Raw genomic sequence first — 24,186 nt, 5'->3', positions numbered from 1 at the left:
CCCCTCCTCTCTTTCTCTTGCTATTTGTCCCTTTCCTTCAGCTTTCTTAAACATACTCATTCTAACCATAAGTATGACTACCATCTATTGTCTGGGCAACACAGAACAATAAGCACCCAGCACACTTTTGAGCAAAAAAATGTTCCCATGTGTCTTTATTCACAGCTTCAGTGCTTGGAGAAACCATGCCACAGAGATATTCAGAGAGAGCATGCACTCCTACTTAACAAGGAGAGGGCACAAGGTATCTCTTAGCGACAGGAAGATTAGATGACAATGATTAACTTTGGGTCCACATGGGTGGCCCTGGTTCTTCACTTCTCCCTGTGTCCTTTGCTCTGTGGTTTTTCTATCCCTCTCGTGGAGAAGCAGACCCTATGGATATTAGTGGTGGGATGAAAATCAAAAGGTTGAAAACTGCTTGCAAGAGTAGGTTTGCAGTCTTGGGCCTGCCAGCGCCTTGGGATGAATATGTTTGTGATAGTTCTAGTCCCAGGATGAGAAGAGTCAAGGCAGAGCTACCCCATCTTCAGCTGACACCAGGTTAGCAGAAAACATGGAGCTGATATTTGAAACCATTACGTTTTTGTAAGTCGGCCAGCTTGTATAGAAAGTACAAGCAAAGATTGTTCCAGTGTAAAGGCCAAGAGATCTATGAGCAAAGAATGAGGTGCAGAGTAGACAAGAAATGTGGAAGGTGAGGAAGACTCAGGGCAAGGGCTTTTGCATTACTCCCTGTCCTAGGTCTTTTGGGATAGACTGTGTAGGGGGACCTGTTGCAACAGGGGCCAGCTCAATTATATGAGGAGACAAAAGTAGCAGCAAGATTTTCAACTTTTGTTCAAGACGCATGGATTCTGTGGTAGATACCACCAAATCCACCATGGGCCTGACGTGTTGATATTGACAGGTTTTCATGGGGAACATGGAGGATATGACAGAGACTCATGGATTTGTCCCAAATGGGAGATGAGGGGACAGTAGTAATGACAAAGATAAGGGCAGATGCCCTGTGGAACTCAAAGTTCAACTACCTTAGGGTTTAACCCCCACAGCTAGAAGAGCATGTAGTGACAATAGAAGACACAGAGTGCTAGGCTGCTGGCCAGCAGCTGCTAGGTTGTGCAAACTCAAGGGCTGGTATAAATTCAACTCCTTCCCTATTCTCACATTGTGTAGATATATAGCCTATATGCCGCTGCCTTCTCTCTTTGGTTCTTTATATGCCTGACCATCCTTCTATAGAAAAAAAAAGTGTGTGTGTGTGTGTGTGTGTGTGTGTGTTGCTAAATCTGTATAGTACTTTCCTAGCATGGTTGAAGCCCTGGGTTTGATCCCCAGCACCACATATACTGAATATTCTAGTACCTGCCTGTAGTCCTATTACTCAGGAAGTGAGGGCAGGAGGATCAGAAGTTCAGGGTCATCCGTGAATACATAGAGAGTTTGAGGTAAGCCTGAGCTACATAGAATTCTAACATAAAGAGAAAAGAAAGAAAGGAAGGAAGGGAAAAAAGAAGCAAGAAAAGGATGGAACAAATGAAGCACGCCACTAGAGAGAATGAGCATTTGTGTTTGAGAAAGAATAGCTCAAGCAGAAAGGTATATTTAAGTGATGAAGGGGTCAACTTAAGCCAGATGCACAGCCAGTAGTCCTTGTGATCCTGGAGGATCAGTTCATCACAGGCATATAAAAACACTGCATTTCCTTGAACAGTCAAGTTATTCTGTGCATGGCAGTAGCAGATGTCATAAGGATGTGGGATGTCCTTCTGTATGTTGTGAAAATGTGTTGCTCTCACTGGTTGATAAATAAGCTCTTTTGGCCTATGACAGGGCAAGATAGATCCAGGCAGGAAATCCAAAGAAATAGGGAAAAAGAAGGTGGAGTCTACGGGATGCCAGCTAGTCGCCAAGGAAGAAAATGAGGTAATGTCACAGCCATGTGGCAATAAACAGATTAATAGAAATGTGATGTGGGATTCTCCTCTGTATGCTGTGAATATATTTTATTACCATTGGTTAATAAAGAATCTGCTTTAGGACTATGGCAGGGCAGAATAAAGCCTGGCGGGAAATCCAGAGATAGAGGGAGAAAGTAGGCAGAGTCAAAGAGACACTATGTAACTGCTGAAGGAGAAAGACACCAGCCACCAGTTAGAACCTTGTTGGTAGGCCACAACCTTGTGGTGATTCATAAATTAAAAGAAGTAGGTTAATTTAAGATGTAAGAGTTTGCTAGAAATAAGCTAATGGGCAAAGAGTGTTGCAATTAATATGGTTTCTGTGTTATTATTTGGATCTGGGTAGCTGGGAAATGAACAAGCAGTTTCCACCTACAGAAATGGGTTAATTTAGATACAAGAGCTAGCTAGTAATAAGCCTGAGCCATTGGCCAAACATTTATAATTAATATTAACTCTCTGAGTGATTATTTATAAATGGCTTATCTGATGTTATCTGCAATCAGAAGTTCTATGACTGCCTCAGAGTTCTTTAGGGCAGCTTTTCCTACTCAGACCTACTCAGATCAAGGCTTTGCAAGTGGCTCCAGACACCAAGAATGTTCCCAATGCTCTTATGCTAGCTGTCAATATGCCTCATGCATTCTAGCCTAAATAATGTCACTTTTACGTAACTAACATATACACACATTCTTGTGATCCAAGGTACAAGAATTCACTTGGCCTTGTTGCCACCTTGACTGTGGAGCACAGGCAGTAAGCGTGATCCCCCCAGTGCTTTGCACTGCATTCTTGGCTCTTAGATTTCACAGTAGCATGGTGCTGAACCTCTCAATCTCTGACTAGACTGCTCTGAAACACCTAGACCATCTTCTCCCAGTCTTGCCACTTGCTATTCTAATTGCCTCACCTTCTCTTCTCTTCCAGCTAAAATCTGAGCCTTCCAAAGAGAGAAACGGGGAGAGTTTGACACTACTGAAATCTCCAGTTCATTACACAATGCCCCACACTGGATATGATGAATATATATTTGTTTAATTTCAAAGGATTAGAAATCACTATTATGTATTATAGACATAATATGGGGCATATACTATGTTGCCTGCTAAATCTTATTTTTTGAAGTTAGTGTATGGCTGTTGTTAGTTTACACAGAGGAAACAGATAACCAAGATGAGAAGCAGAAGTAGCTTGCTTATGTCACATAGTTGGCAAATGGAATGTTAAGACCTGAAGTCCAAGTATGAGGAAACAAAGTCTCCTCTTTATGGCAATCTTCATGTGCCAATTGGAGCAGGTTAGGCTGTGCCATAGTAAAAAACAGTCCTGTAGTCATCGTGGCTTACAAAACAAAGGGTTTTTTTTCATGCCATATATTCATCATGAATAAAAGGGGTTCTCTTTCCATTGTGGTCATAGGACCTGGGCATGTAGAACAAGCACCGCTTGAGGTTTATTAGTCACCCTGCCAGAGTGACAAGGGAACAGGAAGCTTTAGGGGGCCTGGATCTGTCTTGGAAGTGGTACACACTTTTTCAGTTCATAATTCCTTGGCCAGAAATTTTCAGTGAGCTGTGTAATGCCTACCACAGCTTTGATCAAGGGTTGAAAAATTAAATATGTTACTTTCTGTTGTGTGAAGTACTGCCAAAGTTCTGGAAGGAGTGGGAAGCCCGAGAATATGAGGATTTCTTCTTGCCAGGGATTGCCACATTTGGAGTATGGATGGCAATGGAGTGCACACAATGGTTACCAGGAGACACTTTCCTACCAGAGTGGCTTTACAGTAAAGTAGTTAGGCAATGTTAGAATCTGGGACCAGTATGACTTACAAACTATATAAAACTCAGTGTAAAAAGTCACCTTGGATTTTACTACCCTACCCCAGTTCCTGCAGCTGAGAAGCCGTAATGGGTTACTCAACTTGAGTAGCTGGGTTCTCCCCAAGGGTGGCTTCTCCGATGCAAGCAGAGAGGCTGCATTGTCCTTTTATAATGAATAGACCCACTTCATTGTGATTCTATATGAGTCTGAGTCACAACAGTGGCACAAAGAGTTCGCTTGAAAAATTAATAAAAAATGGCCAATCACTCTCTAAAATGAAAATAAATACTGCCAACCCTGAGCACATTGACTGTCTGTTCAATAACAGAATTTATAGTGATGCGATGCTCAGTATTCTGAATTGAAATTCACACCTGTGATATAGTCATGCAGTAGATGATATCAAGCAATCCAGAATATAGTTAGCATCTCATCTCTCAAACAGCTACTGCATTGCTCACTCCTTCACAGAAGCATATTCCCACCAGACTTCGTGGAGTTTCAAAGGCATACAGGTTTCATCTAGTTTGGATTTACTTAGTCTGAAAAGCTGCTTAGTATCTGGAATACTCTCTAGCATACAGACTTCATTATCATCTTGTTTGTAAGGAGATCATCCCACTTGTAGAGATGGAATTTCTCCCTTCAAACTTGTACTCCCTGTGTCGGTTCCAGCCAGTTGAGCGGGCCCGACCAACTAATTCTGCAGCTTGTCTCCAGTCATAACTCAGTCTGAGTAACTCTTCCTGGGCCTTTTGGTTATGGGTCTGTATCTATCTGGTCTTCTCAGAAGACTGCCAATCTACTCCAGACACCATCTCTTTAGTGGCTCTGTGTTAGATTCATTGAAGAATCAGTTAGTGAAGAACGGTGCTCACACCATTCACCTGAGGTTTTTCTTTCTGGGAATCTCTGATCTCCTTTAATTTTTTTTTATTCTTTCTAAGTGTGGAATAGTTTAATCTCTATCACATTACACCTCATTATTTGTATCCCATCTTTCTACCTTGTCAAGGTACATTTGAAAGGTTTTTATCATCCTGAACATTAGATCATTCCTCTCAAGCGTGTGTTGCTATTAAACATGGTGTTACTGTCTTTACTCAAGGTGTTGATAGAACTATTGGAAATGGGGGAGAGACACAGGGCCCTCTCCATCTCCCTTAGGTTCCAAATTACATTTCCTGAGATACAACCTGCTGCTTAAAACCAGACTCATAAAAATCTAGGACATCCTTTAGGTAGTAAATGACAAGAAGTAGACACAACTTGTTCTGATGAATTTTCTACTTCGTGAGCCTTCGCTAATTGCTGGGGGTCTGACATCTGGCTAAGGACTCAGGATTGCAGGAGCATCTATGCTAAATTTCAGAGGCAGCCAGACCAAGTTCTCACGTTTGTTTCCACTCCCATTTTGAAGCTCACATTGTCCTTTGATGAGGCCTCTCTCTTCTATTCTTCAGAAACACCTTCCTGAAGCAGGGCTCCTTAATGAGCTCAGTGGGAAGCCGCATTATTTATTTAGATCTGTCTCCTTCTCCTTTTATGGGATCACTTACTGATTAGCAGTTGACCTAGTAAGGAAACAACTAAATAGCGGGGTGCTCTAGAGGTTGTCAAGCCTTTGGAGTGCAAGAGATATCTGTTGGGAGCCCAACTCATCTTTTCAGACGCGTATCTATCTGGAAAATGCAAATAGTTCATTTTTCACTGAACTATGCTCAAAGGGAAATTTAGAATTACTCCCCTGAGTCTTGCCTGTACTGATGGCATAGTTAAAGATTACTAGCTTGAAAGGTAGTGGAAAAGCAGCCCCAGCCACTCATACAGCCTTTGTTTTTGCACTCTGGCTTTTTCGCTTCTAGCAGCAGAATTGTGTTTTCCTGCACCAGCTGTTCTCCTTGCGTCCCCACTGTTCCTAAGGGTGCAGGTGTTACCAGGCAGCAGAGCCTAGGCCATGGACCAAACATCATGCTTTTCCTACACCATCTTCCCATGGATTAGCTCTGTCTCTTTAAGCCAGGAGCTCTCAACTGGTGGTGATTTTGTCTATGGTAGTGTCTGGAGCCCTTCCTGATCATCACAGTCTAAGGGTGCAATTGTATCTAGAGAGTGGGGCTGGTGAGGCTGCAGAGGTCTAGGGTGGTGTTGGGAAGAATTTATAAATACAGCATATAATCAGATGGTGGGCCCACAGCCAGCATCCAACAGTGGCAATACTTTTATTATTTGTGTTTCAAGCAATAGGATTGATAAACACTCTCTCAGATGTTACGAGATTAATAGTAAAATGGTAGTTCATTTACTCAACAAATATTCTTAAGCATTTGTTAATGTTGGGTTGGGTACTATTGATAAATTATTTTTTTTTTTAGTGCCCACAGTCTTTATCCTCAGGGAACTAACAACTCAGAGGCAGATGTGTGAGTTTTCCATGATAGATTTGAGGAAACTGAGACTCTCAGAGGTTAAATCACAAAGCATTAGCACAAGAGGGCCAAGATTATTTTCCACAGGCAGGCCTAACCAGCTCTGCCAGATTCTTAGGCCTGCATTCTTTTTAGTTCATTATTGTCAGATCTCTGACTAAAGCAAAGCAAAGCAAAGCAAGCAAGCAAGCAAGCAAAAACCCACAACAAAGGACAGAGCTGCAGGTGAGGACAGACATCATCTCTGTGTTGACCTTACTGTGTGTCACCACCCACTATGTCACCCTCATGTGTTGTGCCAATGCCATTCGTTGTGATTCTTTTCTCAGGATTATTGGCTCAACAATCATTCATTCAGCATTGCTCCTGTCTTGATCGACAGGGATCTCATTGATCAGTGAGGATGAGAGCCAGTTTCTCCTGGGCCCACTTCTAATGAGATAGGGCACAATCAGGGTAGCATGCCTTCAAAGCCATTTTCCCACACATCAAATGATTAACCCTCAGTCTCATGTGTGAGAGTGGATAATAATGATATCTTGTTTCATTGGGTTGTTACAATATTTACTCATCATGTTCATGTATACAACGTTAGATATGTCACAAAATTTGTCTTCTTGTTTCATAAAATCATAAGATCTTTCAAATGCAGAAAACTACTAGGAGCTACCCACAAGTACAATGTAGTTAAACCTATATTTGACACCATGCCAACTTGTTATTTTTAGGGCACAAGGGATTAAAGGGTAGCTACTTAGTTATTTGTACACACTGTTCAAAACTCTAAGGCCTGGCAGTCAATACACTGCAGCTCTCATTTTTGTTCCAAATCCACCTTTGCTATCAATTGCCCTTTCTACTAACCTGGAGTATGTAGCCTTTCCTTTGTGGGTTCTACACTGATTCTACACTTCATGGGTTCTAACTGTCTCACTGAGCAACAGGATGTTCCCGGTTCTATAGAAGGATCTTTCCACTTTCAGGTATGCTATAGAAAACTCAATGCTTGTTGGGTTTGTCTACCTTAGATTGCATCCATCCCCCATCAGTTCTTGTTATCTGTCTTTCTCATCTTCACTTCTATGTTTCCTGTCCCAGAGACAACAGCACACTCCTCAAGAACTGTCTTCATGTCTTCCTGCCTGGTTCCAAGTTTGTTTCTGCTACTTGTAATCCAGGTGGCAGTGGGCAGCTACTTTACATATTTGTGCCTGGTTTTTGTCATCTCTGAAGGGAGATAATAATCTCAACACCTTCCTGGAACTGTGATGAAAGTCAAGGGGGTTAATACAGCTGAAGTGCTATTCTATATAAATGTCCATTATCACTTTCATTACAGGTTCAGTTCAGTTCCTCAAGCTGTGATCTTGCAACCATATTTTAATTAATGCTCTCTGACTGATGTAACCAAGTCTCCATAATGAAACTATTTTTTTTTAATAATAAGTGTGAGATGTTTTCTCTCTCAAGTGAAGGCTCTTTCTTTAGAACCCAGGAAAACCCCAAAGAAGCTTCCAGTGACATTGGCCTTTTATTCTCAGTCTACCCAGAAGTTTCAGGAGTCTCATAATGAAATAGTAAAATGAGAGACCCTGCTGACTTGACTCTACTTGTCTCAAGCATGCCAGTAATGAACCAGTCTGCCTCCATCTTAGGCTTGAAAGCCATGTTATAGTAAAGACAAACTAGGCTTATTCCTGTTTATGATTAAATCTGTTTCTCAAAGATTGGGCTATGCCCCATCTATAACCTTAACTACAAACAGCTCTGCACTGCATGTGCCAGGAAATGACAACCATGCCATTGTTTCAAAAGGTTCTTATGGTCACCTGTGACTACCTTATGAGCACCTTGCTATCATGCTTTTGTTTCAAAACTTGTAATACCAGCTGGCAACCCTACTTTTGTTTCAAAAGGTTGTTACGACTCTCTTGCTATGACTGTTTTGTTTTGACCACCTTGCTATGTTCTGTTCCTGTAACCCTGACTATTTTGCTTGTCAAATTTCCCATTTGGAAACCTCCCACCCCTGAGCTATAAAAACCTTGTCTTCCTTACATCTAAAGCTGACCTCTTGAACTCTTTCTTAGGGGGAGGCAGCCCGTGCACACAAATAAAAAGTCTTGTTTAAATTAATTGATTGCTTTAATTAATTTGGCCATGATGATTTTGGTCAGTGGTCTTTCTTCTCCCATCTTTGGGATTAACAGTAGGTCACCTTGGTAAAGACAGATTAGGTTGTGTTTTCCAGAGAACTTTGCCTAGCTCACATTGGTTGAGGCCCTGTGTTTTGGGTCTGCATATGTGATTGACAGGCAACCTTCTGACATCACAGGGCCCCAGACTCCACCCACAGGTCACACTATCAGGGCTGTTTTCAGAACATATCTTCTATGAGGAGCGATAAAGACAGTGTTTGCATATGCAGGCTACTAATCACTTCACCCCTTCTTACCTCTCTGATCACCTTCCCTCATGCTTCAGAATACCCTGTTTCCTTGTCTTATGAAAACCCCTAACCTCATCTTGGGGAGGTGCACGTGGTTTCAGAGGTTCCTTTTCCTCATGTCTGGCTGCCGTGTGAGTGAATTCAGTTTCGAAAAACTTGTGATGTGGGATTTCCCTCTGTATGCTGCGAATGCCATTAGTTAATAAAGAAACTGTCTTGAGCCTGTGCAGAAAATAGAGGTAGAGGGGGAAAACTAAAGAGGAAGAATGCTGGGAGGAAGAATGCTGGGAGAAGCCATAGAACTACTGCTGGAGACAGATGTGCTGAAATTTTGCTGGTAGGCCACAACCTTGTGGTGATGCACAGATTAATGGAGATGGGTTAAATTAAGAAGTAAGAGCCAATAAGAAGCTAGAGCTAATGGGCCAAGCAGTGATTTAAATAATACAGTGTCTGTGTGATTATTTTGGGGCTAAGCGGCTGGGAACTAACTAGCACCCTCCTTACAACATTGTGGCTTCCCAAATCGGCACACTGCACAGTGGGGAAAGTGGCCTGGTGAAACAGCATCAACAGTGTCCACTTGACAGTCTATATGTTACCACTGTGAACTAAAGTGCCCAGAAAGAAAGCCATAGCTATGTAAAATATTTTAAAGGCTTGTTGGCTGATGAGAACCTTGACACTGGGGGCAGTTGGAATGTTACAGACCCAGAGCCAAGCTCCCGTCTCCAGCCCTCTTATCCATTCATTGTCCACCTAACATGTTTACACTCAGGTAGAAGTTCCGAATTCTTTCACGATCCTCAAGCTAAGAACATCATCAGATAAAACATACAACAGAAGTTCCCTGCCTTGCTGTGACCCATCAACATGTCTCACCAATGTGTCTGAAAAGAGCTTTGATTTATGGCATGTCCTGTGACTATAAAAGCTTGTGTAATCATTTCCACGCTGGGACATGCTATTTGGGGCAATCTGGCCATGGTCATGCCTATGTGGCTCAGGATAAGTGATCTTTTATCCCCCTTGAGACGTAGGCTGTGCTTCATGCTGACACTGGCATCTACTTCATGACAGACACTCTCACAAGAATAGAAAAATTTTGTGGACTTCATGTAAAACACTAAAATTACTTGTGAGCAATAGTACCTGCCTATTCATCTAGATAACTCCCATTTCCTATATTGAAGGGAGGACAAGGGTGGTTATAAATGCAGTCACATGTAGTGGATGAGTCCTCTACTTCATGACCTTATAATCTGCAAATGACATTAGACACTTTTCTTAGGAGTGATTCTGAGGGAAGAAGTTAAATTAGTTGTTGTACATAGGCAGAGGCCTTCAATATCCCAAAGAACAAATTTTAAAAAGTGAATCTGAGAGATGATAATTGCATCTTGCTTTATAATAGGTACCATATAATGCTAGTTCCATTTCAGGCACTGCCTATGATGCCCTCCATGCTAATCACAGCGCACGTCACACGTGTAATTAGCGTTTTGCAGGAGCAATACCCCGAAGAGGATTTTGTAGCACTCCTGTGAACCACTGCCAGCCACCACCTAGGTTTCCTGGTACAGGGATGCCCCAGGGTTGACCTCACTGAGAGAGCTCTGTAGTTAAAAATGCAAATTCACACTTACTACCGCGGAAGACTTGCGACAGGTGCATTTTTAACACCACACTTGTACCAGAAGAACCGAGGACTTACCTATAACTTTTCCAAGGAAGAGCGACTTGGGAGAATTGAATAGCGTGTCAGAGGAGCTGGGCAGATGGTAACTCATGGAGGGATAATGGTCGAGCTGCGGGAAGAGCATGACACACACTGTTAGAATGATGATGTCACTCTTTGAACCCTAGTTTCTGGAAACGATTTCAACAGCACAGGATCTGATGTCCAGCCTGAGACAATGGAGGCTGTCTCTTCTTTCGAGCTGAGTGATTTGCTGGCTGGATTAGGATTCACCCTCATTTTCCTAGCCATCAACCTGTTGGATTCAATCTCCAGTGCTGACCTCTGAGCTAGATTATGCTACACCTCTATAGTCACGTTTTAGAAAGGATTCTCTCACTGAACTGTTTACTCCACTTTTTGACGCAATCTGCTTACAGAGGAATGTTGACCCTCAGAAGCACCCGCTCCCATGCCATGCTGCAGTTCAATATGGCCACACTGCTTTTTACAGGAGACAAAATTTTCTGCCACAGTTAGGATTCCTAGAGCTGGCAGCAGCGGGCACCAGCTGCTGTTGGTGAAGGACACATGTCCTCTAGCAGAATTTTTTTCTTCCCAAGTGGAAGGGAGAAAAGTCCTCGAAAGCGTCTGGTGGAGCAATGTGGATTTCTGGTCGCAATACCCACGTGCAAGTGCAAACAATGACGTCACAGCGCCACAGACCATGACTCAGCCTGTGTTGACATCCTATTCTGGCCTGTCTTCTGAAGACAAGTATGGTCTCTTGCGATTCCCCAGCTTGGAACTCTTAGGATTTTCTAGGCTTTTCGGCGACACACTCATTCTTTAGAAGAGCACAGGGTGGTGGGACAGGTGTGGGTCATAAGGAAGCAGGTTGGCCCGACTCCCCTTCCACTCCCTCCCAGTGTGGTGTTCCCGTGGAAACCCTGAGGAGTGTGCGGAGGAAGGAGTCAGGAAGAGCAGCAATGGGGGCTGCACCACACTGTATCCTGGTAAGCCCCATTGACATCTGGCAACTCGGATGAACGAACATTACCCCTTGTCTGGATCCTTCCTAACAGCTCAGAGGTCATTAACAATTAGAGTTAAGTGTTAAGCGTCTACATCTCCGGAACCTCTGAGAATCTGACCTTCTCTGTTAAATTTGGTACTGTTAAATTTTTGCACGTTGAAAAAATGTACTGAAATATACCACTAACAAACATTTATTCTATCCAGAGAAGTTTTGCCTATTTTAAGTCTGCTTAAAAAAAAAGGCCTTGGGATCCAGCCACTCTGGTTCTGCTAATAAATATCAGCGGCCTACTTTGGCGCCCTCTGATGGCATTCACGGGTAACTGCAGCATACCTTTGTTAAAATCAGTTAACGACACCACTCTAAACTAGCACAGTCTCTGCCTCAAAATGTTTCGTGTTTTTAAAAGCCAGGATTTAAAAAATTAATTCTTTTAACTTAGTATACATAGTAGTTGGTTTCCTGGGAGCACTCAATATTCCTTATAATGTAATATATTGTGCTAATGCACTTAAAATGTCTAAAATAATACATATCCATCACAGAAAGATGATAACATAGTCTTTCAGGAAAAATACCACCTTGTGATAATTAATGCTAATTATATTCTTTCATTTGTTTAAAAATTGTGTAAAAACCAACTAAAACTGTTTCATTTGATGTGTATGGGGGTTTTGCCTGCATGTATGACTGTGTCCCACGTGCATTCAGTGCCCACAGAGACCAGAGGAGCACATCAGATCCTCTAGGGCTGGAGTTACAGAGGGTTATGAGCTTCCATGTGGGTGCCGGAATTGAATCAGTGAGTTCAGGACCAGCCTGGACTACAGTGTCCCAAAGCAAAGCAAAGCAAATAGAATAAAAACAAACCAAAACAAAGCAACAACAATAAAATGGAACAGAAATCTAAGGGTGATGCTAACTCATTCTAATCCATATTGCCTGCTCAGTGAGGAAAGGGTTTTATTGCAATTAAAATACAGCAAATGCTGATCTTTAACAGTCACGAGGTTAAGCTGGAAGGCAGCAAGAGGAAAGTCTTTAGTGAAGAAGGGATGATGGGAGAGAAGAGAAGGCAAGCCACTTCTCCCACCAGGAGTGAGAATCCCCCTGCCTCATACTCCCGCTCTCGCACCCTCCTGTGTGCTTCGTGGCTGAGAAGGAAGCTGTAGGTAGACGGGTCAGTAAGAACTGTGAGGAGAAGGAGTTGCTGTGAGCAGGACAGAAAGGGGACAAACAGCTCCCATAAGGAAAGCCAAGGGTCTGTTGCAAGGCCCTGGTGTCTGGAGTGGGGAAGTGCCATCAGGTTCCCAAGGCCAGGGCAGGCCGGCAAAGACCATTCTGGAATAACCTCAGAGCAGAGATGTGGTGGGCAGACTGGTGACCCCAGGGTCATCCCCTGGCTAGTTCCTCTGACCTGAACACAGCAAGAGGAACTCTGAAGATATGGGTAAGAGGAGGGGAGACTATTTTGAACTATCCTCACAGACATCGGAGAATCACTAAAGCAAGAAGGAGGCGTGATGTAGGGAAGGGATGAGAAATGCAGGCAGCTTCTGGAAGCTGAACAAGGGGAAGGAACTGGTTCTCCTGACAGACGTGGGAAGAAATAGCCACGTGGCCTTCAGAAGGAACACAAGTACAGCACCCATCAGATGTAAGGATGCGAGGGTGCGTCCTGTCAGAAGGTGGCGCCTTTGAGCCCTTGGCGTCAGCCATTGGCAAAGACGCCAGACTACCTACAGCCTGCAAGAAAAACCACCTATGTGGCTTTAAGTGTCTAAATTTGTGCTCTTCCGTGTGTTGTTACAGTGTAGTAGGAAGTCGATCCAAGAGCAGGAATGACCCTGTGCAACCCAAAACCGGAGCGGACGTTCTCTTCCCCAAGCAGTGTATCCCAGACAGCGTACTCCCCAGGTCAGGGTGGAGAGCCAAAGTTTTACCTCTAGCACCCAGCATTTGGAAACCACCCTATCTGTCCTCCCTGGGACATGCTTTTTCAGCTTTGGGGGTGCCTATATCTTTTACTCTCCCTTTAGCATAGTCTCTTTTTATGTTTACGCCCTATGTTTAGCGGGCCACGTAGGTTCTGTCTCCTCTTTGGACTCACTCAGACTGATGTGCCTTTATTTGGCAAGGTTTGATTAATCTGGTTTTGTCCGGGAGAAAACCTGTGTCTAGAGGTCTTTGCTGGCGACGGGGTGCTGTGGCACTAACAGAAAAACAGCAACAACAACAGTAGTTGTTGAACAATTTTGGTGACTGAGGCTTTGTGCTGGGCTCATCATATATGATTTTATCCAGTATGACATAGTGCTATATTTACTTCCCTGGCAATATTTTTAAAAGTTTAGTGTTGCTAAGAGGGGTGGGATTGACCTTTTTAGCCTGCTAATGATTACAGAGACAGCCTGACCAGCCACAGGCGCTGTCTTAGTTAGGGTTTCTAGAGCTTGGAGAGGAGAGGGCTCATTTCAGCTTCCATGTCCATCATCAAAGGCAGTCACTCACGGCAGGAACCTGGAAGCAGGAACTGCTCCAGAGGTCTGGAGGTGTGCAGCTTAGCGACTTGCTCCTTGTGGCTTGCTCCTCCTCCTTCCTTATAAGCACCAACACCATCAGCTCAGGGATGGCATTGCCCACAGTAAGTTGGTCCCTGCCACATCAATCAAATATCCTACAGGGCTACCCATCAGATGTAAGGATGTATACAGATCAATTTGTTGAAGATTTTTTTTTTCAGTTGAGGTTCCTTTTTCCCAAATGGCTATAGCCTGGGTCACGTTGACATAAAACTAGCTAGCATAGGTCCAGTTTTCTCAACTGCCTGCCTTGCCCTGTCAATTGGGAAATGGACTCAGTGTCACCTGCATTTTAAATATTTACATTCAAAAGAGAATATGCCTCAAATCAGGTAAGGCCAGATAAAGGTAAACCTGAAAACCCGAGGAAAGGACGTGTTTTTGTGCTGGAAGCGCCAGTGGCTTCCTCTTCTCAAATGAACCCCGTGCATCAGCCACGGGGAAGTGTAATAATTTCAAGGTAATTTCCTTGAGGTCCAAGTGAGTTATTTTGCTGAACATTAAGCTGGTGGTCATTTTCCTGGCAGTTAAGAGGCGATAAGAGATTGTGTAATAGAGTCTCATTAAAATTAAAGACTGTGACTCCATGTGCCCCAGGACAACCTTAAGGGGACACTAATTTGTTCAACATTTACCATTAAGCCACTGAAAGCATACTGATGCTGGCCAGGTCTCGTGTTCTATACAGGGATGCAAAGCTTTAATGTCCTTGCAGGTATTAGTGTGGGGTTTCAGCTCATTTCCATTTTTAAGCCACAGTTTGCATTGGTAGAGTTTGAAGCGAATTCATCACCCTGTTTGTGTTTGGGGCCTGGGGCAGAGAAGCTGGAGGAGGCCCAGAGGAAATAGGCAGGCATCATGGACTATTCCTGGCAGTGGGGGGAACAGGTACCCTCTCCTGAGATGCAAGGGCCCAGTTCTGTCGCAGACCCTGCCTCTGCCATAAAGAAGTGTTAATAAAGTCTAAGATGTCTTATCCTTCTCCTGATGCTAATTTTAAGTGATACTGAGAATTACATCAGAGATGTTGAATGTAGAACATATTCTTCTCATTCACTTTCTTATTTAGTTGAGGCCGGATCTAACTTATCTCAGGTTGACCTTGAACTCCTTCCGTTGTCTTTTGTGTGCCTAGTTTCTGGGAGTGCTGGGTGTGAAATCTGTGTGTGTTAGGTAAACACTCTACCAACTGAGCAACATCGTCTTCTCTCTTGGTTTGGGCCTAAGCTGCTTTCAAGTCCTGCTGACTTCGAGAAATCCTTACGGAGAAGAAAGAGGATGAGGAACTCTTTCATTGGTAGCAGAACTTGAGAACAGGTGAGAATCAGCGGAGCCTTTGCACCTGGGTTGGCAGTGAAGGCGTTCAGGCAGCAGCTTAAATGCATAATAGTGCTTGCCTTATACAGGAGGAATTCACAGAGCACTGCAGCTACCCACAGGTGGACAAGCCAGGAAAGAGTGAACGACCCTAGGGGTCCAGAAGGGAGAGCGGCATCACTCTAGAGTAAAGAGAGGCGACTGTCTCCCCTTCTCCCTGCCTGGATGTACTTGGCACCTCCTAATTCTCCACATGCACCGTGCTCTCTCAAATATGCTTCCGGCATGCCGTAAGCACAGCAAATCCACTAGTGCTTATTCTGAGAATTAGACTGTGCAAGACTTTGGTTTATTGAATGAGGCCAGAAGTGGCCAGGGTCAAAGGAGACAATCCATCTCCTGAAAAACAGTTTTCCTAAGTCTGTGCATGCATATAAGGGTGAAAACACATGGCAGGGCGGTACTTTCTCCAAATCCGGATTGGAGTGTTAGGAGAATACAAGAAAGAAAGTCAGGCAATCAATCGCAGGCTTTGCTTCTAACACCATCCTGTAGCAAAGACAGTGGACAGGACCTCATCTGTCTGGAGTCACAGACTTTACACCTTCCTTTTCTCCCTATCACCATCGTTAGGAGGCACCTGCAAACCAGCTCTTGATGTCCAGTGTGAGGAAGAAGGGACAGCTGGGAGACGGACTGGGAATATTCCGATCTTTGCACTGAGCATCTGTGTGGTGTCAACAAAGTCACAGGGCCTCCTTAGGCTTCAGCTTCCTCCTCTGTAATGTGGCCAATCGTATTATTCGCGAGCTCTTTGCAAACGTCGCGCTTCTCTGCCCTTCAGCAGTAGTAATTTCCCTGGTCCTGTGAGGGCTTGGAGCAGACTCTTGCTGAGACCCAGCTATGGGTTATTACTTAAATCGTGACTTTTCAGGACACTTGCACGGCGAACCAACAACAGCGAGGGTGAGAAGAGGAGTCTATTCCACCAGGGTCAGACCCAGACTGCATCAGGAGGTGTCTGTGCCACATGCTCCCAATGATCTGGGCACATTTGGTCCCAGAACTTGGGCTTAAGAAGATGCTTCTATCAAAGGCCAGGTTCAATCGAGGGTTTTAAAGCAGGGAGGGGCTTTAGGGACATCTAGCTCATCACCTTTTAATGACTATAAAGGAGGAGATGGTGTTCTGGGGACATCAGGGATCTGACTAGGTTCCCAGACTGGAAGTGGTCCCATGGGCTCTGGCTCATTACCAGGGTCAGGAGGGACACTGTGGCAGGCAGAAAGCTCTGCGGAGGAGACGGCTTTCAGAGGGAGAGCTTTCTTTGCTGTGCATGGCGTGATTTCTCTTTCAGAGATGCCAGGAGGCGTCGTGTATGGCTTGATAAGCAATTTTAGAAAGAGAGGTATTCTAAGCACTCGCTATTGTTGTTACGGCGCCATTATTATGGTAATGCAATCAGTAAAATATATCTGCCTCTTAAGGTCTAGTGTAATTGGATCCTGCTGTATTGATGCAATTAAAAGAATTAGTGAGCCCATTAGGTGATTTATATTTTATATAAAAATTTTCTCAAAATGACAAAAAGAAAGAGGTTAGACTTTATACGTGGCTCTGCTTTCTCTAGTACATTACTCCCTAGAAAACTGTTAAGTATCAACAAATCTTTACATTAAAAAATCAACATCCATAAATGAAAGGAGAAATTCTTACTTTAGAGGTGAGTTTGTAGCATTTACTTAACAGCATCAGTTTCAAAGACATTTGCATGGATGGTCCAAACACTACATAATTTCAAAGAATATAGTCAGAAAAAATGAATGTATAATTTTTGGTTTGTGTCTCTGACTTGTAAATGAAAATTTAGAAGCGATTTACAGGGTTTTAAACAATGATGTCTGTACCAGTGTTTAGTGTATCTAATATTTTCTTCTTAGAATTTCAGTATGGGACTAGTCTATAGTTTGAATATATTTTATATTTAAATTCACCTTGACTACTATTGACTGAAGTCGTCACACATAACAAATACTTTAGAAAATTATTGACATAAACATCCATGATTTAATTTCTGTGTCCTCTTTTCCCTGAAGAGCTCAAGCTTGCCAAAACCCGTTTTGATGACCTGGGGATCAAAACAAATGTATGGGGAAAGGGAAAAGGAAACACAGAAGAGGGATAAAAAATAGAATCAGGTGCAACAGCTTTTGAAAACGGATACTAGCAGGTACACCATTGTGTTATCATACGAGGTGATGGCTCGATCATCATGGATTACATGAGAACAATGAGGAACTGTGGACATGAAAGTCCGCGACAGACAATGCAGACTCTGAAAGAATAACCGAGGCCTCTTTTCCTCTTAGTCTTTCTTTGTATTCTAGTCCCTTTCTGTAGCTATGATAGAACAGTCTGTCCGAAAGTGACTGAGGGGAGGAAAGAGCTTATTTTAGCTTAAAGGTTGCAGTCCATTTTGAGATAAGTCAGGACAGGAACTTTAGCAAGAAGTCAAAGCAAAACTTGTGAAGGGAAATGATGCTTTTATGCATTTATGCTCAGCTAGTTTTCTTATACAGGCCACGCCCACCTGCCTAGGAATGGTACCACCCACAGTGGGCTGGAGCTTTCCACATCAGTCATCAATAGAGACTTTCTCCCACAAACATGACTCCAGCCTACTCCCTCAGCTGAGACTCCCTCAGATGACTCTGGGCTGTGTCAAGTGGACAACTCAAGCTAACTAGGATGCTTCACCTCCGTAGATTTTGTTCCAGGTTCTAGGGAAGGCATTCAGAATGGTCCCCTTGTGAACTCCTGGAGAATTCTGTCTGGCATCCTTAGTAAGGCTATAGATAAAAGTGAGACTCTAAGCTAGGGTCCTGTCTCAGTCTGGTGTGGATGACCCACAGTTGGCCTCCCACTGTTTGCCCCCTGAGACTGGGACTGCTCTGTGTTGAAGAAGGTAGCTGCTTTGTCAAATTGTGAATGCAGCATTCTTGCTAGGACTAATCTAGACACAGAGTTCATTTGAAAATATGCCCCTCACAGGAGAATATCATTAAATCAGGGCAGTGAGCAGGTTGTTGCGTTAGTGTCTGCTTTTCACAAGCCGAGGAAGTTACACCAGTCAGCATTGCTCCTGTCCTATAGGCCACCCAGAGTGTGGGCGATTGACTGCCATAGGGTAGCTTGATGCTAGGGGTATGCACACTGTTCTTAGAGAAAGGGAGGCCTTGGCATGAGACTCAAATGTGCTTCCTGACATTCTGCCCCACTTAGTCTTTCAACAAACCACATGGAACATCCTCCATGTATTACACAGGTTTCCCACATGAAGTTTTGCTGTCAATCACCATGTAAACTGTGCCGGGAGTTAAACTGGTGATACCCGTAAGAACATAGTGTTAAGGTGCCTGGATTCTTTCTGGGAAACACAGCTCATGAATTAATGAGGGAAGAGTCAACTCGTGTTTGTCCCAAATAGTGGAAGAGGTCTAAAGTGACATGGAGGAGGTGAGAGCTGAGGAGGAGGGAAAGAGAAGAAAGGGAGATGGACAGACAGACAGACAGACACACACACACACACATACAGAGAGAGACAGAGACAGACACACAGTAGAGAGACACACAGAGAGATCTCAGCCTGGCATGGCTGGAAGGGCTATGGGACATTTCTTCAGAGGGACACATTAAAAGGCCTAATGACACCGAGTGATTTGATATTTGAAACTCTGTGTCCCTTCCCTAAACCCGGAAACTCAGAGAGTGCTCTAAGCCCACGAAGGCATATCTGCACCACAGATGATGCCAAGTTTCACGCTGAGCAGATTTATCGTGGGTCAGACAGACACACCCGTTCTCCACCCTCAGGGAACCACTCGGCTATTTTAGGTCAAGAGAAAACTGGCAATAGTTTCTCCAAGCAGCCATGGAGAAAGGGCATCTTTTCTCTTTGCTTCACCAGGCACGTGACTGTTGCACTCAGCCTGGTTCCCGGGGAACAGACAAGGGCTGGAGACCTGTTTCTACTGTGAAATCCAGGTCTCACTAAAAATCACTCTCAACATAAAGGCTTGGAGTGGCCTCCCTGGCTTGCAAAGTTACATGTTGATGTACAGGGAGGGTAGCTTGTCTCGGGGAAGAGGAAACTTCATATGTGGGACCCTTTGTCTTTTCCTTTGTCTGGTCTTCATTACATGCAATTTATACTTTAGTAAAATCAAAGAGAGTGGTTCAAGCTGACTCAATGCTCCAGCACACATTTCTGGTTTCAGGAGTTTTATTGCAAAGGAAAGCAAAGAAACAGGGAAGTAGAGAGAGAATGTTTTGTTTGATCATGGAAGACACTTCAACACACTTGCTCGTCATTAGCGTTAGGATGGAGAATTGCTCTAACAGTGTCCACAAGTAAGAGGCAGGCCGACTGGGAGAGTAAATACTTGACTTTCCTGTGTCCTTGAGTTCACCCAAAGTTTGCCTTATAATTAGAAACCACCACACTTGGTCTCTTCCCCCATATTAGGGATTGAACCCGGGCTTTATGCTTGCTAGGCAAGTGCCTCCCACCAAGTGAATGTTACAGCACCTCTTTAAATGATTGGGACAGAGTCTCACAAAGGTGCTCAAAGGGATTCCAACTTGTAATCTTCTGCCCAGCCTCTCTAGTAGAGTAACCTGATTATATTCATGTGCCCACACATAAATTATATCTATCTATCTATCTATCTATCTATCTATCTATCTATCTATCTATCTATCATCTATCATCTATCTATCTATCTATCTATCTATCTATCTATCTATCTACTATCTATCATCTATCTATCTATCATCTATCTATCTATCTATCTATCTATCATCTATCTATCTATCTATCTATCTATCTATCTATCTATCTATCTATCATCTATCTATCTATCATCTATCTATCTATCTATCATCTATCTATCATCTATCTATCTATCTATCTATCTATCTATCTATCTATCTATCTATCTATCTATCATCTATCTATCTATCATCTATCTATCATCTATCTATCTATCTATCTATCTATCTATCTATCTATCTATCTATCATCTATCTATCATCTATCTATCTACTATCTATCATCTATCTATCTATCTATCTATCTATCTATCTATCTATCTATCTATCATCTATTTATTCAGTAGTGGTAATGTAAGAGGTGATCGACACTGACTAACTTTGGGTGGGACTTGTAGCCAATAAAGACTTGTTTGATAATTTTTCTGAGTATATTCTGTGACAAGAGTTTGCAAAATATATACTGTCATTTTCAAGGAAGAAGTTGCAGAGGTTTGTGGTCCTCTTGATTCTTGTAAACAGGGAAGTAGAAAGGAAAGGGAAATAGCATGTCAAAGATGGGGAACCTGAGACATAGAGAGGTTTATGTCCAACCTAAATCTACTAAGCCCATGGAGTCAGTGGTCAATAGTTAGTCTAATATATACTATTGGTAGATATATGGAGCATGATGCCAAGTTAGTACGGCGAGGAGGGGATTTTCATGACTCCTATGAGCCCTTCCTTCCCTGCAGCCTTAACTTGAGTTTGTTATTCTTAAAGAAACAAAACTGCACTTTCTTCCATTAGCATTCCCTTAACCCAGGGAGCTAATGGCTTCCTTAAGCAAATGGTGTTCATTGATCAGCGAGTCTTTGCCAGATGATGATGTTTTAAATGCAGGCAGAAAGCCGGAGCGCAGTGTGTCTAATCAGGCTCAAGAGAAGGGCTACATGGCTCCAGACCTATCGAGTGAAACAGCATTGCTTTGTCACTGGCGGGTCGCCTAGGTTTATGGGTTTGCTCAAACTGTGAGGGTGAAATGATTCTCATATGTGAGATATTTAATAAAGCAGCCAGGGTGTTCTTACTGTATTGATCTTTCCTAAATGTACTGCCTTCAGTATTTAAATGAGTTTGGGTTTGTTTCTTTAATGGCCTTTCAATAAAGCTTAAGTTGACCTGGTTCTGTTTTCCGATTGCTACACTGTAATGGTAGGGAGAGACTACCAATACAAATGAGCTCATTTGATGTGGTTGAAAAGGTTACATTTCTATTGATTTTAACTGTAATGTAGTTAAAGTCCTTGACGTTAAAAAGAAACCAACTCAGCCAACACATTCTTTTTAATGTGGTGGCCCTATCTGTACTATATTGTTGGTAGGTATTGGCAGCAAGCATGGTATTCAGGATGGCGTATAAGGATGCTCACCGTCAGAGAACTGAGAACTGTTCATGTCCTTCAACTGTTCACATGAGAGGGCAGGAAAGTGTGTCAGGGGGAGTGGCTTGAAGATTTGGGTCAAATACCCAGTTATGGCTCTAGAAGGTGGCTTCCCTTCTTTGGAAGCACTTGGAATTTTAACACTGTGTTTTGAATATGTTCCAATAAGTGGGATGATGCGGAGTTGGCTGGGATACTTTAGCAGAGGTGACCAGGAATGGGAAATGGAAAAAAAATCCAGATAACGTGTGTGTGTGTGTGTGTGTGTGTGTGTGAGAGAGAGAGAGAGAGAGAGAGAGAGAGAGAGAAATTGATTCATTATTGCTCTCTCCTCCTCTCCTCTCTTTCCTGTGATGTGTGTGTGTGTGTGTGTGTGTGAGAGAGAGAGAGAGAGAAGAGAGAGAGAGAGAGAGAAATTGATTCATTATTGCTCTCTCCTCCTCTCCTCTCTTTCCTGTGATGTGTGTGTGTGTGTGTGTGTGAGAGAGAGAGAGAGAAGAGAGAGAGAGAGAGAGAGAAATTGATTCATTATTGCTCTCTCCTCTCCTCTCTTTCCTGTGATGTGTGTGTGTGTGTGTGTGTGTGTGAGAGAGAGAGAGAGAGAGAGAGAGAGAGAGAGAGAGAGAGAGAGAGAAATTGATTCATTATTGCTCTCTCCTCCTCTCCTCTCTTTCCTGTGATGTGTGTGTGTGTGTGTGTGTATTGAACTGTGAATGTGTGCAAAGGCCAGTGTCTTCCTCTATTGTTCTCTACTTTATTTTTTGAGGCAGGGTCTTTCTCTGAACCAGAGGCATACCATTTTGGAGAGACTAGCCAGCTGGCCAGATCTGAGATCCATCTTTCTCTGCTCTCTGCCATACCCTGGGGTCACAGATCTGTGCCATTGTGCATGTCTTCTATTTGGTTGGGGATTCGAACTCAGTTCCTCATATCTGCACAGCAAGAGCTTTCCCCCTGAGCCATCTCCCAGCTCCCCTTTGCTTCTCTTTTGAATGACAGTGTCTGCGTGTGAATACATGCACGGTGTGTGTGTTTGCATACATGCAGCAGTACACATAGGTGCATATATGTGTTTAAAACTATGAAAGAAAAGACTGAGGATAATCACTATCCTGGGTCTTATTAGATTTGTTTCTGGAACAGCACTGTATGTTCAAATCTACTCCATAAAAGTCATAGGCTGTTGTAGACCCTGAATCGCATCATGATGCCAGACCCGCTGGGTCATGCCCACACCCCAGCTGCTCAGTTACATTCTGTCTGCTCCCTCAGATTCTTTAGAGAACCAGTAGAAATACTATCCCACGAACTGGAAAACAATCCAATAAGTTTATTTAACAAATGCTATTTCAATCAATGTGCATGGCACTCTGCAGACACCTGCTCTGACTGACCCAGTTTTACAGCTGAGGAAAGAGAGACACAGAAATTAGCTGACATTGTCTAAGCTGTGGAATTGGATGGCCCAGAGGCTGAAGCTCCACCAGTATGGTGCTAGGCTGCCACGATGCTCTCATGGGAGAATTGGGTTGTCTCGGGAACGAGTGCAGCACAGGGCGCTCCATGCTCTCTGGTTTGTGTTTTTTAGCATGTGCCCTTTGATTCACGTCGTAATTTGTGTGACCCCGTCTCCTTTGCAGCCACCACTGTGCAGCTGGACAGCTCCTTAGTATTATGGTGTAGGTCTTGGGGAATGCAGAGTCGTGTGGGTTTTTTCACAGCTACCCCATTGTGTGCTGTGAGATTCAACTTGGGAGGGGTTAAACACAGAGGCAGAGGCCGCAAAGTTGGCAATCTGAAACCTAAGGCTATTATCCCAGGAACCGGGAGTCTGACTTGTAGAGGGAACAAGCTAACTCTACTGTCTGTTTCTACGCTGTGACTTCTGCTGGTAGCTGTGGGTGATGGGCTGCTTGGATGTTGTGACAACACTTTCCCATTATTTTCTTCATGTTTCTGACTGACTCTGCTTCCTTTAAGGTGTCCTTCCCTTAGATTGTAGTTGTCAGAGCGTGCCTTCCTCTTTTCTACCCAGAAAGGCTTTTAAAAGAAGATACCAAAGAAATTTGGTGTTGTGTTACAGCTCCTCATCCTAACAGGGGTGATTCTTTTAGTCTGCGCAGTGAGGCCTGGGAAAGAATGTGCCTCGAATACATCCACGTGCTCTCAGGTGAGCCAAGCTCACAGTGGGTACACAGGAGCCATTACTTACCAGCTGGATCCATTCATTTAGTCACCTAGCCGTCTCCTCTGTCCCCAGGGCACACAGAGCACACAAAGAGTAGTGCATGGAGTTCTTGGATCTCTGCTCTTTGTATACACTGCAAGCCTCTGCCTCTGTCACACTTCCGCACCATCATGGCATTTTACGTCAGGAGCAAACAGACCCACAGCCGTGGATTTGATGGACATTCGAAAGAGGGCAGCTAAGCTACTTTCACAAGCAGTTTTCCTTTCTCCAGGCTCAGCGATTACGGCTAGCGAACAGCAGAGGGCACTTTAAAACCAGCTCAGGCTCCGCTCCTCCAGGCTTCTGTCTGTCAATACCCTCACATTCCGCACCAGTACCGATTTCTGCCTCCTAGGGTGAAAGGGCAGCTTGCAACCCTTCAGAACCTGGACCGCATGTTGAGATACATTTACTTTTTCA

General features: G+C 43.6%; 1 protein-coding gene across 3 annotated transcripts in view; it reads right to left on the bottom strand.

Annotated features, from left to right (window-relative positions):
• Cntnap2 (contactin associated protein 2) overlaps window positions 1-24,186 on the bottom strand; it is a 2,084,252-nt gene that overhangs the window by 117,351 nt on the left and 1,942,715 nt on the right. For all 3 annotated transcript variants that reach the window (XR_012908553.1, XR_012908554.1, XM_075953824.1), the window contains exon 21: window positions 10,381-10,474. Coding sequence is in view for 1 of the 3 variants with exons in the window: in XM_075953824.1 (XP_075809939.1) it covers window positions 10,381-10,474 (94 nt within the window). In the remaining 2 variants the exon portion in view is untranslated. The remainder of the gene's footprint in view (window positions 1-10,380; window positions 10,475-24,186) is intronic.

The sequence above is a fragment of the Microtus pennsylvanicus genome, chromosome 19, assembly GCF_037038515.1.
Source record: "Microtus pennsylvanicus isolate mMicPen1 chromosome 19, mMicPen1.hap1, whole genome shotgun sequence".
Taxonomy (NCBI): Eukaryota; Metazoa; Chordata; class Mammalia; order Rodentia; family Cricetidae; genus Microtus; species Microtus pennsylvanicus.
Note: the sequence above shows the minus strand (reverse complement) of the source record. Positions and strands in the feature narration are given on the sequence as shown.